This window comes from Coenobita brevimanus, chromosome 65, assembly GCF_032717465.1.
Source record: "Coenobita brevimanus isolate Jiangsu-jjx chromosome 65, ASM3271746v2, whole genome shotgun sequence".
NCBI classification, from domain to species: Eukaryota; Metazoa; Arthropoda; class Malacostraca; order Decapoda; family Coenobitidae; genus Coenobita; species Coenobita brevimanus.
In genome coordinates, this window is record NC_137018.1 from 44,590,394 (window position 1) to 44,604,728 (window position 14,335).

The window sequence follows — 14,335 nt, forward strand, 5'->3', positions numbered from 1 at the left end:
GAGGAAATGCAGCTTAAAGACAACCATTGGCCACTTCCACACACACACTCCATACAATTTTGCAACATCGGTAAATTATTCTGCAGTTTCATGTCTATTCAATATGCCTTCTCCAGACCTCATTATATTTTTCTTTTTCCTCGCAGCAAGACTCAGGCATCAGAGGCGACTGATAAAGTTCTATTTCCTTCTGGGACCGCTATGATCATTTTGAACGCCAAAGGTGGTTTTGTGCCTATGTGTAGAATAAACATAATAGCTTTACTGTTACTGAACGAATCTTGTGTGCTACGGGGGATATCATATTAATCTGTATGTTGTATGTAAAGTCATCGTCTTTCTGGGTCTACATACTTTAATTATTTCACATCAGAAGGTGAATACTTTCTCCACACTTTCCTTTCGTCAAAAATGTTTATTATTGGAGGTGTCAGAGTTTACCACCACCTTTGACTGTGTTATCCACCAGCATTTTACTGATCCACCTGTGAATAAACTTCCGCATCCTGAATGGCTTGTACAAATCCACATATAACCCCGACCGTAGTGGATAGCACTGAAATGTATAAAGTCATCCAGCTGATCCTTCTGTCGATTAATTTAAATATATTTTCTAGTTGACTCCGATCACAGTCATGCTTCCTGAACATCTGTCACTCCATTGCATTTGTATCCTTATAGCTTTCTAGTAACAACACGAATGATGGAGCTGGAGACAGGGATGCCGTCATGCAGTACAGCTGTGATTTTCCCCGCAAGGACTATCCCTGTTGTTATTTAGGGGCTGTCTTAGTCTGCACAGTATTGAATTATTCTCTCAGGCATCGAATAATACATTACTCTTTCATACACTTAACTTATTACCACGATTTTTGACTTTATTTACCCATGTTGTGTTGGTAGCATAACATTGTGGACGCATGCACACGGTACCGCCAATTAACAAACTCAGACGGTTACAAAATGTTGCCGCCTGAAGCCATGGCAGATCTGTTGCTTGTCTTATCTAACTCCATCCATTCTAGAATAATCAGCAACCAACCAAAATCTACTTCCATCTGATCTTAGTGGCATAAGAAAAAAAAAAAAAAAAAGGAATACTTTTACTTCCTTTCCCTCGTACAACATTTTCCCGGCACACCCCTCTTCCACAGGTAAATGTTTATCCTCCGCGCAAACATTCACCTCAGGTTCCTTTCTTACGATGATGGTGTTGAGCCTCTGCCTTCTACAGTTTCATATATCTGGCTCTACTGATACCACCACTAACTTCATTATGCTTAATACCAGCTTCTTCAAGCCAGTGACTTTTTTTTTTTTTCCCACTCTTGCTACTTCTAAATTATTTTATTCTGTTTAGGAGAGACTTTGAACTAGCGGCTTAGATGTAGGCTTTACGGACCCATTCACTGTAAAAGATCCCATCTTTAAAAAGTGTGGAAATAACGATAAACCAATGGATTCCGTCCCAGCGTCCAGGGGTTAAGATGTATCACTGTCCATTCGGTGTTCTTTGGCGTTAAAACTGGAAAGTTATCTAGTCCAAAGCGAGTCTCTCAACACCTCAAAAACGGTTTCCACGATGCCATATCAAGGAACGTTTTATTTATATTTCACCAAGTACTTGTGCATCCACTCACTTGATGTAGTGCTGCCTACTTCTTCCTCAGCCTTTATTTATTTATTTATTTATTTTTTTCTGTGGCTGCCCTCCTCTCTTCCTATTTCTCGCATCTTTCCTGTCTCTTCTTATTGCTTTTCTTTCCTTTACAGGTGGCTTTACATTGAGTGACAAGCCAAATGGTTTCCTGTAAGCCAAGAAACCATTTACAACGCTGGGTGGTAACCATATAACCAAACCATACGTGCTCCCTACGTGTCAGCAAGTGGGTTGGTGGAGGGTTAGTGCCCCTCCCCGTAAAACAAATAACTCAAAGTCAAATGGCCACCCGTTACGGGATTGTGGCATCTGGCAATAAATAGATAGATAAAATGTAAAATCTTTAAGACTATAGGAAGGCTTATGATTTAATCTGGCACTGCCATTTAATATCCAGCCTGCCTTCCTACTGTGTCTGTTCTTGCACACATATTCTTATTTCAAAGTGTCATCCTGTTCTTTGTGTAGCGGCTCATGCAGATGGCCACCTTCCTAAAATATCAGTAGCCACGTCGCAGCATCCCGTCCTTTCGCCAACTTTGTTTCCTATGCAGTCAGTGCTCGTTCAAACCACTCTTTTTATCCTATTAACTTGTATCCTTTATTTTTTTTTTGTTTTTTTTGTTTTTTACCTTGTGTCCTTGTCCAGTTCAACATTTGTTACAAAGCTTATTGGAAGAGGCTGTGACACATCCACTCTCCCATTTGCTTGTGACCTCTGAACGGACTACAAGTAAGGAGGGTTTATAATGTATCCAAAGTAGATTTGTCCATTTGTATACGCAGCGCAGCTTTCCACACAGATAATTACTTTATTCAGTTTCAGTGAATAGATCAGTCGTTTATAATTATAATATTCTTCGTGTCTTGTTCACTTGCAAACTGGCTTGTACGAGGCACGTAACACCTCATCAAGTATGCTGCTGACTCAGTGCACGAACACGAGTCTTGTTTTGTCCTTCTTCCCTCCATTTTGTGGCTCCAAGCATCGTATTCTTGTCAGCTTAGGAAGCTTTCTACATAGTACCTTTTCCCCAGCTATTATGCTGCAGGTTGCATGAGGTACGTAATGTACGAGATTATTATAACCTACCACATATATAGATTAGCCATTTAGGAAGAGACGGTAAGGGCCTACTCAACCGACGAAAATATGGCCTCAGGTCTTGTATAATTATGCAGTGTGTCCTGGCCTCTCCAACCCGGATTTCAGTTAGTTGCATATTATGAATGGTACTTTTTTTTATTTGCTTATTTATTTGTATTTATAAGGCAAGGTAAGGGGAAGAAAGGGAGGGGGGAACTGTTTACCACTATCCCATTGTGGCGGTCATACTGAAGGAACTCACATACTTACGGAGGTTAAGTGGGTCCAGGTAGTATGTCCTTTCTTATTTTAGTATACAGTAGCGCCCTGCCGGTTCTTACAGACTCTGACACATATCAACACAGTCAGTACAACACTTCTACCTTCACGTGCACTGGCTCACAGCACAAAGTCGTTCTTAATTCATACTTAGGCAACATGGCGAAAGGATGATTTTGGTTGTTCCTCCCTACGACGAGATGGTCTGATCCTGCAGTGCATCTCGTACGGACTGATGCAGACTACAAATACAAACACACATACAGAGTTCATACAGTCAGTGCAATATATATATACCAATACCCCAAAACACACACACACACACACACACACACACACACACACACACATACACACACACACACACACATACACACACACACACACACACACACACACACACACACACACACACACACACACACACACACACACACACACACACACACACACACACACACACACACACACACACACACACACACACACACACACACACACACACACACACACACACACACACACACACACACACACACACACACACACACACACACACACACACACACACACACACACACACACACACACACACACACACACACACACACACACACACACACACACACACACACACACACACACACACACACACACACACACACACACACACACACACACACACACACACACACACACACACACACACACACACACACACACACACACACACACACACACACACACACACACACACACACACACACACACACACACACACATACACACACACACACACACAAACCACAACTAACCCCACAAAACAAACAAACAACACATACAGCACAGTAACAAAAACAACATCCAACATATAAATCTACTAACTCTCTTCTTCCTGCATTTTCTTGGCATGGTCTGTAAAGGAAGAAAATTAAAACAGCGATTAATATCATGGCGTTGAATACTTAAACAGGTAGGTGTGGTGGTGGTTGTGGTAGGTGTGGTGGTGGTTGTGGTAGGTGTGGTGGTGGTTGTGGTAGGTGTGGTGATGGTTGTGGTAGGTGTGGTGGTGGTTGTGGTAGGTGTAGTGGTGGTTGTGGTAGGTGTAGTGGTGGTTGTGGTAGGTGTGGTGGTGGTTGTGGTAGGTGTGGTGGTGGTTGTGGTAAGTGTGGTGGTGGGTGTGGAAAGTGTTATGGTGGCTGTGGAAGGTGTTACGAAGAATGTGATAGGAGTGGTGGTGGTTGTGGTAGATGTGGTGTGGGTTGTGGTAGGTGGAGGTTGCGGTAGGTGGAGGTTGTGGTAGGTGTGGCGGTGGTTGTGGTAGGTGGAGGTTGTGGTAGGTGTGGTGGTGGTTGTGGTAGGTGGAGGTTGTGGTAGGTGTGGTGGTGGTTGTGGTAGGTGGAGGTTGTGGTAGGTGTGGTGGTGGTTGTGGTGGGTGTTGGGGGTTATGGGAGGTGTGGTGGTGGTTGTGGTGGGTATGGTGGGGGTTATGGGAGGTGTGGTGGTGGTTGTGGTGGGTATGGTGGGGTTATGGAAGGTGTGGTGGTGGTTGTGGTGGGTATGGTGGGGGTTATGGTAGGTGTGGTGGTGGGTATGGTATAAAGGTATGTGAGTGAGATCAGTATAATCCTCTCTAGTTAGTATGTAATGAACGAGTCAGCACTTTTATGTTAATTATTCTGCTGTTAATTTAGCCAGGTTGGTGTCGTATAAGTAGCTACATGCTTATTTAAAATGCTGTATCAGCTGATTTATTATTATTATTTTTTTAAGAACCATAGATGATGGGTATTGTCTAAGCGTGCAGCAGTAGATGTAATTATAGAAGATTTTTAAAAGATAATCACTGAAGATTCTTGAAGGCAGCATCAGATTGAATCTCTATATAATTGATAAACGGATCAGTTTTTACTCTCTGTACAGTGATTACCACTAGTATACGCCATGCAGTCTCTGTTACAATCAGTTTTCCTTAAGAGTAGGAAATTCATAACGGTATGTCAACGTAATTCCAGAGTTTTTAGAGCATCTTGGATAAGATAATCTTGGATGTGAGAGGTGTTAACAAATTAGCAGGAGGAACCCACAAGGTGCATTCATGAGTCGCAGTTATTGTTCACCCCTCTAACTTTGTCTCTGGCTCAAAGAAAATCTTAGCCAGGGCTTCAAACGAAGACACAGTATTGGTATCATCAGAGAAATTACCAATATGCCGGGAAGTTGCTCTACAGTGTACAATTTACAGTGTAATGGCGAACTACCGTGCAGTCTAATAAAGCCTCGGACTAACTCCACCTTAACACTGACCAACAGATATCCAGTCGGTGTCAAACCCTGGCTGCAACTTGCCTCAGCCACGGGGAGGGGTAAAGGGTGGGCAGTAACAGCTATGGCGTGTGCATGCAGGGTTGAGGCTATACCATGCTTCAGCTGAACCAGCTGTTCGTTACCGCCACACCAGCACCACCGAATCTTGCAACAACAACTTTCTTCACAGATAATTGTAATATATTGTATTATGTTATTCTCTACACAATTTTGATGAATTAAAAGTGTGTTAATGTAATAATAATAATAATAATAATAATAATAAATTCATTCATTCATCATCCAATCCAGTGTTGCTCCATGAGACGCGTAGGAGCCCGGGGCTAGGCAAGTTGGTCCTGACATTTAAGATGTGAGTGACCAGCCTCACTTATCCCTGAGTGGCATTACGTGTGCAGTAAACCCCAACCACCCCTTGGATATAAACAATGATGATGATAATAATAATAATAATAATAATACTTGGTGGTAGGTGGTGGCGACCATCATCCACTCACTTGATGTAGTGCTGCCTACTTCTTGCTTCACCTTTATCACTCTTTTTTTGTCTGTCCCCTCTCTTTTTATTTCTCACCATCATCCACTCACTTGATGTTGTGCTGCATACTTCTACCTTCACCATTATCACTCCTTTTCTGTGTCTGCCCTCTTCTCTTCCTATTTCTCCCATCATTCCTGTCACATTTTATTACTCCTCTTTAAATTTCAGATGGCTTTACATTGAGTGACAAGTCTAATGGTTTCCTGTAAACCACGAAATCATTTACAACGCCGGGTGGTAACCATATAACCAACCCATACGTGTTCCATACATGTCAGCAAGTGGGTTGGCAAAGGGTTAATGCCCCTCCCCGTAAAACTAACTCAAAGACTAACGGCCACTCCTTACGGGATTATGGCGTCTGGCAATAATAGATAATAATAATAACGAAGGAATACTTCACGCTGTCGGAAATCATGCCTCAAAGAGCAAATTTGTACATAACAGTATATGTCTAGTTATCTGATGTGGACTCCCACGAGGTCGTGCAGAGCTGTCATGCAACATTATGATAAGGCAAATATACTGTATGTAGATCACCTGCTTCTTCACAGGATGGATAGTGTGCTTACATATCTGAAGCTTAACTTGTTGCCTGATCCCTGCGTAACGAATAAATATTTGTGACTGAGTAATGTAACTAAGTGAATTACAGTGTGGGACGTGGAAGAAAGGCTGCCACTTCACCAGACACACTCAACAGTATTACACATAAATAGATAGGCATAAATAACACACAATTGAATACTAATGTGCAATATGCAAAAAAGAATAGGCATTAAAGCTTCCAAAGATTACGACCCCAAGTGCTGTACGCGTTGTATGGTGGCCAGAGCTGCCCCGCCTACGTCACCAGTAAGATGGGTTAGCTGCCAGATCTACTCACTCACCACCCCGTTATCGTAGCTCACCCTCCGTCCCTCCCAACCCCCCTCCCATGGTTGTCTGACACAGTTGGGTAATGAATCACACAACGCTTCATTCATAAGATCCTTGCCATGGTCATAATTACAAGCTCATTCACCGCCTTCCCGTGGCTCACCATTGATTGCTGGGTCATGTGCCAGATCTGCTCACTGGCCACTCTGTTATTTTACCTCCCTTCCCTCCTTCCCGCCTTCAACGGTTGTGTGACACAGTTTGGTAGTGATTCACACAACACTTCATTCGTCACTTCCTTGGCATGATCAGTATTGTAGTTACAATTATTCGGTCGTCCATCCTTTCATATATGTTTGACGGAAGTCTTTGATATTTTCACTGGTGTCTTCCTTCTGTTTGATGGCTCGTGTCCTTCGTGGGTACTCGTCTCTCACCTTACACGTTGACAGTACAGTACTCTGCCCGCCATGTTCGCCCTTGAGTGAGGTGAGCCAATTTACAGCTACAGTGACGGCTTTTATGAGTCAGGTCACCAAGCAGTATAGCCGTTACCTCAACAGTACTGACAGGTAACGTGTGGGACAATTTTGGTGTCTCGTTGGTGGAGTAGCCTACTTGACCTCGGCAACGGGTTTCCTAGCTCATATCCAGAATTAGATGCATGAAAATTCCATTCCAATCTTAATCCTTATAATGTATTTTTTAAATTTATTTTGTTTACTGGTTATAGATGTATTTTTTCTTTATTTACTTTATTTAATCTCTAAACCATTTTACCCAGTTTAGGAAAGACCTCCTTTACTGACGCTGATAATGACGTCGGATGCCTTGATTTTAGTGTCGTGGATTGTTCTTCCACGAAAATGAAATACTCTAGTTTCTGTAGAGCAGCAACCTTGGCCTGTATCTCCTATACATTGACCTCAATCCCGGTAGGCTGAGAATGTGGTGAATGTGGCTACTCGTGGCACAAACATCCGTATAATTCTGAGCCCCAGAGGCCGTGAAACTTGGCCCTCCCTCACCTTGGTACAAAAATGTTGGCGTGGTGTGGCGGCCATTGTCAACACAGCTGGCCAGGTCCCCACGGCCACCACCAAGGGGCCACGACCCTCACCGTCGCATTCACACTTCAGTGGACCCACAAAGTCATGAGCGTTAACCTTGCCTCTTTTGATGTCGGGGATATATTGCTTTGATGCCCGTTAATATCTCTATGCATCTTATGACATTAAAAATTTCCACCGTATATTACTGGTCGCAGCCAAGGCAATATTGCAGATAAATTTTTTGTATATCCTTTGGCATGGCTGGAAACACATTTGACTGTTCGACCAAAAATATTCTGTGGTGAACCAGCTAAACCCAAATCTATCTATCTATCTATCTATCTATACGCGTTGAGTAAAGAGATTATTTTAATTAAAACATTTAAGACTAACAGTTAATTATTTAAGCACCAGTTTACAGTGGGAAGTTAATCATGCACTAGTCTATCTGAGATACTAGGCTACTGATGCACATCTTTTGAGGGTCTGTGCGCCCGGTTCGACAGCTGGGGATCTCGAGTGATGTGCATGTTATGGGAAGGGACACAAGATGGAGACCACTACATACACAGATATTTACATTGTAAACGCAACGGTAGCTCTTCGAGGAGCACGTATCCCCATGTTTGAGCATTATGCAGATGGTTTCTGGCATGAAAATGACTGGAACAGAGTTGTGTGTATCAAAATTGTCTAACTATCGAATGGTAATTAGGTTCTGTGAACATAACGGTAAAACTCCGGTTTAGACGGAGGGGTTCGTATATGCGGTGGGAAGTTATGGGGTTCGTATATGCGGTGGGAAGTTATGGGGTTGACAATGGAATATTCAGCAGTATTCATTACTTGCTAGTTTTACTCAAAGTGAAGACACTAAATTCGGTCCAACTCTTTCAGGTATCTTGCTGACAGACCACCAGACAGGCAAGTAAGCTAATCTGGTGAAAATATAACACGCTTGCACCTTTGATAGTTGGAGTACTGAGTTTATTTTGAAAATCCGTCGGTATCGTCGTGCTAGACTATGAAAACTGGAAAAGTTTACGATATAGCAAGAAGATTTTGGCGAGGTCCACATGGCGAGTCTTGATTTGTAATTCATCATCTAAAAAAAAGTTCTGTGTTCCAGTAGTTGACTTTTAGTTATAGGTAATGCTGGCTGTAATTCATGTGGTGTTAATCGGGGTATGTATGTGTATTAAGTTATATGTTAGTTTTCTAGTGAGCAGTGTCATGCGTGAGGTATCTTACAGCTAAGACTAGGCACTTATATTGCAATATTCAATATGCGTCAACACTAAAAAAAAATTCTGCAGTGCTTAAATTTAAGAAAAATAGATTTAATTTTCTTGATTATAATAAGCTATTACCTTAAAATTATACAGTTTTAAGTGTATTAAAATTCATAATATTAGGCAATGTAAAAAATTGAGCATCTGCGGAGTCAAAACATAGATGTGTTAATACAAGCACAATCGCACAGACAAAAGAGCACTGAAGCAAAGGCATGGTGGTTGGTGGCAGCAAGTGCAGACCACACTGACGAGGAGGAAATAAACGAGGAAAATCAGTCAAAATGAGCGAAGGAAACAAACGAGATAATGTGAAGGAGGGGAAAATAAACGAGGAATGTTTTAAATGAACAAAGGAAAGATTATGAAGGAAACAGAATGGAGGAAGAAAACATATGGAGTGAGATAAGAAGAAGAGAGGAAGTGATGGAATGTGATGTGTATGTGTGTGTGTGTGTGTGTGTTTGAGAGAGAGAGAGAGAGAGAGAGAGAGAGAGAGAGAGAGAGAGAGAGAGAGAGAGAGAGAGTATTATAAGCTATATTTAAAATAGATGGCAGCATGGCATCTTGCGTACCCCTACCACCCTACCTTACCCTGCCTCCCTTACCCTGCCATATCTTTTACCCTGGCACAGCCCCATTGCCCTACCGTACCCCGTCATCATACCCTATCTTATCCACCCTGCCATACCACCATCACCCTACTACACCTAATCTCCCTGCCATGGCTTATCCTCCCTAACATGCATCACCCAACCATGCAGCTATCACCATACCTCACCCTACCCCACCATACTTCACTTTATCATGCTTTACGTCACCATATATCACCCTAACGTAACTCTACCATATGTCATCTTTCCATGCCTCACTCTGCCATACTTAAACCCACCATTTTCTGAATACCTGACCATACTGCACCTTTCTCACCCTACCATAACCTGACATACCCCATCATCCTACCATACTCTCCCATACCTCCGTCACCCGACCATACCCCCATCACCCTACCATGCTCTCCCATACCTCCGTCACCCGACCATACCCTGATCACCCTACCATGCTCTCCCATACCTCCATCACCCGACCATACCCCCATCACCCTACCATGCTCTCCCATACCTCCATCACCCGACCATACCCGCATCACCTTACCATGCTCTCCCATACCTCCATCACCCGACCATACCCCCATCACCCTACCATGCTCTCCCATACCTCCATCACCCGACCATACCCCCATCACCATACCATGCTCTCCCATACCTCCATCACCCGACCATACCCCCATCACCCTACCATACTCTCCCATACCTCCATCACCCGACCATACCCCCATCACCCTACCATGGCAGCTTCCAAGTCGAGTTTAGACATTGAAAAATACTTTGCCAGTCACTTCACTTTTGGCACAAAGAGGAAGGAAGAGAAGAAAGGAAAACAAACATAGGGGTGGGGGAAGAGGAGGAGGAGGAGGTGAGACAGAAATGAAGGAGGAAGATGGGGGAGATGGCGATGGTGGAGATGGAGGATGAGGTGAAGATAAAAATGTAGGAGAGGTGAAAGAGATGTGCAGGAGTAGCAGCAGGAGTAGAAAGGAGAAACACCAGACCAATAACCTTGATCCTTGAAATGCTCGCACATCTAAAAAGTAAAAGAGGAGGAGGAGGAGACAGAAGAAGGAATTAATGGATAGGAGAGGAGTGAGGTAAAAGAGAATGTTCATTATTTATGTAATAAAATAATAAAGTGTTGGTAATAGGTAATGAAATCGGTGTAGGCGTTAAGGTAGACAGTAATGCCATGCCTGTTGGGATTATCAGAGCACATTCCAATACAACCTTCAGTCTGGTGGCGTGTTTGCTGGTGTATTCTTGCTGCCTCTGAATTATCACCATTCAGGTATGTATGTAGAGACCTTGTAGCGATGTAGTGATGAAGCCAATATCTAAGCTTTCGACTTCAATAAAATTCTAAGCTGAATATAAACGTTTGTAATCAGCAAGAATATAGTGGAAAACTGCGTCACGGGACTGAAAGGCTTAGTATAGTACTGAGGGTTGGGATGTAATGAAGGAGTATTACATGGTGGGGGAAGGAGAGTAGTACATTTACGGTCAATATTGACTTTACACCTTTCCTGAAACCCTGAGGCCGTTTTCTAGATGGCACAGGAAGCTTCGCAACACCTTTTCCCTTGCGATTCATTCTGCATATCACATCCTAACATTGTCTTCGGCCACTTGTATCTTTTTAGTATAGTTTGCATCAGTGACAGACCAATGAAGATTCAGGTGTAAGATGCAGAATAAGTAGCAAAGGAAGAGGTGTTGCGAAAGTCACATACAGAACCTAACGAGGTCTTACTAAGCAAGAATCATGTGGATAAGAATCTCGCATCACTTGTTCCGAAACCCAGACGTGTAAAGGAATTATTGGCCGGGACTATACATGGTGTGGGAGGGTAATGCATGGTGTGGAAAGGTAGTGCATGATGTGGAAAGGTAGTGCATGGTGTGGGAGGGTAGTACATGGTATGGGATGGCCGTACATCGTGTGGGAAGGTTGTACATAGTGTGGTGGGATATATTGAGGGGCAGTACACTACGTGGGGTGTCATGAAGGGGTACTACGAGATGCAATAAAGAGTTAATGCAGGGTATGGGAGGGTAGGGGTGTAGAACCAGGGACAAAGTACATTCCTGGGTGTACCTTTGCAGTAATGTACAGGGTGTAGGGGTGTGGTACAGGATGTGGCACGAGACGAGGGTGTGGCTGACGTACAATCACAAGCAAAAGTTCACGCACCACCCCCTGCCAGCACTGTGTCCTGCCTTCCTTAGTCCTCTTTCCACATCGACGGAAGAGAGTACCCTTCCTTGTGACACTCTTTTGCTATGTGCTTCGTAGCACCTTTTCCTTAGGGATTTATTCTGCCCATTACACCTCAGTATCCTCTTGTGTGTTATTACTGCAACCTATTTTGATATTAAGACTACAAACAACATACAAGAGAATGTTAAGGTGTAATATGCAGAATGAATCACCAAGGAAGAGGTACCACGAAGCCTCATGTGCGGCTAAGAATATTGCCCATAAGGATCTTGCACAAAAACATGTAATTTAACACCACTACAACCAGCAGGAAAGTGTTTGCGAACTTTTGATGATTGTACAACAGTGACGTAGGTGCACTTACTGTTGCTGCTGCTGCCGTAAAAGCTTGTTGACGTCAATTAGCACTCTGACATTCTTCCTTCAAACATCCCTGACTTTTTTCACTTCTGGCGCTGCAGAGGGAGTGATCGATTTTGTCCTTTTCACTCCACTACCGTATTTTGTTTCACTGGGTATGTCTCGCTCTTAATTTAGTTATAGTGTTTCAGTTTTCGTTTATTTCCCTATGAATTCGATGTTGGATATTATAATCAGTCTGTTGCACAAGGAACTGTTGGAAATTTGTGGTTTGTAAAAAAATATATTTTGGGTTTTTGGGAAGGTATTTTTGTGTCTGGCGATCTTTGAGCATTCAAGATTTCGACGCGATTTAGTTTCAGATTCCACAGTCACGTATCTGTTTCACATTGAAGAATCGAGTTCGCTCTACTGGGATATTCGTTCCTCGTTACTTTGAAGCTAATCAAAGTTTGGGGACGATGTATGTTAAAGAGCTGGGTTCCGTTTTACCGTTGTGACCGTTGGCGAGTCAAACTTGAAGGTTCCGTTGCGAAACTTGAAGAAGCCGTTGGTTACCGTTCAGCGCTCTCTTGGCAACAGTGCGAGGGTCGTTGTGAAGAAGGTAACTACTCTTCCTTCAGGCTAGTGGATTCGTTCGTTGTAGAGAGGAGCTCCCGGTTATGAGGGAGGACAGCTGAAGCGAGACTGAGAATGCTTTGTGGCGGAGGAGTATGTGACCTTCGGGGAAAAGCAAATACTTGAGTAGCGACCAAGTATTTATTTACCTCTTGGCGGGACAGTATTGAGTGGAATTGTGTTGTTCTTGAGTAGCGGGGATCATGCACCGTTTATGGAGACAGTAACGAGGAAGTATACAACTGGGAGACTGGTAACGTGCTATGGTACTTAAGGTTGTAAACACTTTTTAGGCTGTAACGAGCGATAGTATATGAGCAGCGGAGATGATTCACGAAGACCGTAAGCAGCGAGGATATACTCTAAGCAGCGAAGATTATACAGTGAGGATGTACTGCTAAGATTATGCACCCCATAGATAGTAACGAGCGAGGTGCACTTGAGTAGCAGAGAAATAAACGCCTCAGTGGGGAACAAACTCGCAAGCCGTGGGCCTCATTTGCAGCAAGCGTCCTCTACAACCGATCTCTTGTTGCAGACGGGAGGGAGAACGCGGCTGCAACAACCCGGCCCTCTGCTGCCCCGCTACCCTGAGGTACTGAGGAGCCCACATCCGCCCTGCCCGCCTAGCCCCACCCAGCCCTGCCCAGCCCTGCCCAGCCCGTGCCAAGTCGAGCCCTGTCCCTTGCCAATACACTCCTACATGCCACCACCCACCCCCGCCCGCCAGCCTACCCTCCTGTCCCTCCATACCATCCCACCCACTTCTTTACCTCACCCTGTTCGCACCTAAAACTGAAATAGGGACTTGGATGGTAAATTGGATTATTAAGTGCCGTCGTCTGGGTTAAACACATTGGATGTTTCCTTCATGTCCCTCGTGTTAGGTGATAGGCATTAATCCCAGCTTTCATCTTTGCTACAGTATGATTTATCTCGCTGTTACGGCTACGGTAGCAGCATATACGCAATGACTTCATCCATGGATTGTCCTTTTTGTATGGGTCGTAAGATCTTTTGAGATACTACTTGTCCTTACAAGTCCTTGCATCTCTCTCTCTCTCTCTCTCTCTCTCTCTCTCTCCCTCTGCCACCTTGTAATCCCTTACTCCCAGACACCCTGCCATCTCTCCCTTTCTCCCTACCACCCTGCCACATATCCCTCCCTCCCTCCCTCCCTCCCTGCCACCCTGCCATCTTTCCCTGCCACCCTACCATCTCATCCTCTCTCCTTGCCACTCTGCCATCTCTGCCTCCCTCCCTGCCACTCTGCCATCTCTTCCTCCCTCCCTGCAATCTTTCCCTCCCTCTCTGCAACCCTGCAGTTTCTCCCTCCCTCTCTGCCATCTCTCACTTCCCTCCCTGCCACCCTGCCATCTCTCCCTCCTTCCCTGCCACCCTGCC

The 14,335-nt window shown here is 44.0% G+C and overlaps 1 protein-coding gene across 1 annotated transcript in view; it reads right to left on the reverse strand.

Annotated features, from left to right (window-relative positions):
* LOC145405067 (uncharacterized) overlaps nt 1-13,511 on the reverse strand; it is an 81,703-nt gene extending 68,192 nt beyond the window's left edge. The window contains 2 exon segments of the mRNA XM_080276569.1: nt 3,912-3,941; nt 12,318-13,511. Coding sequence (XP_080132695.1) covers nt 3,912-3,938 — 27 coding nt within the window. The 5' untranslated portion in view covers nt 3,939-3,941; nt 12,318-13,511.
* Between the last annotated feature and the right edge of the window lie 824 nt (nt 13,512-14,335).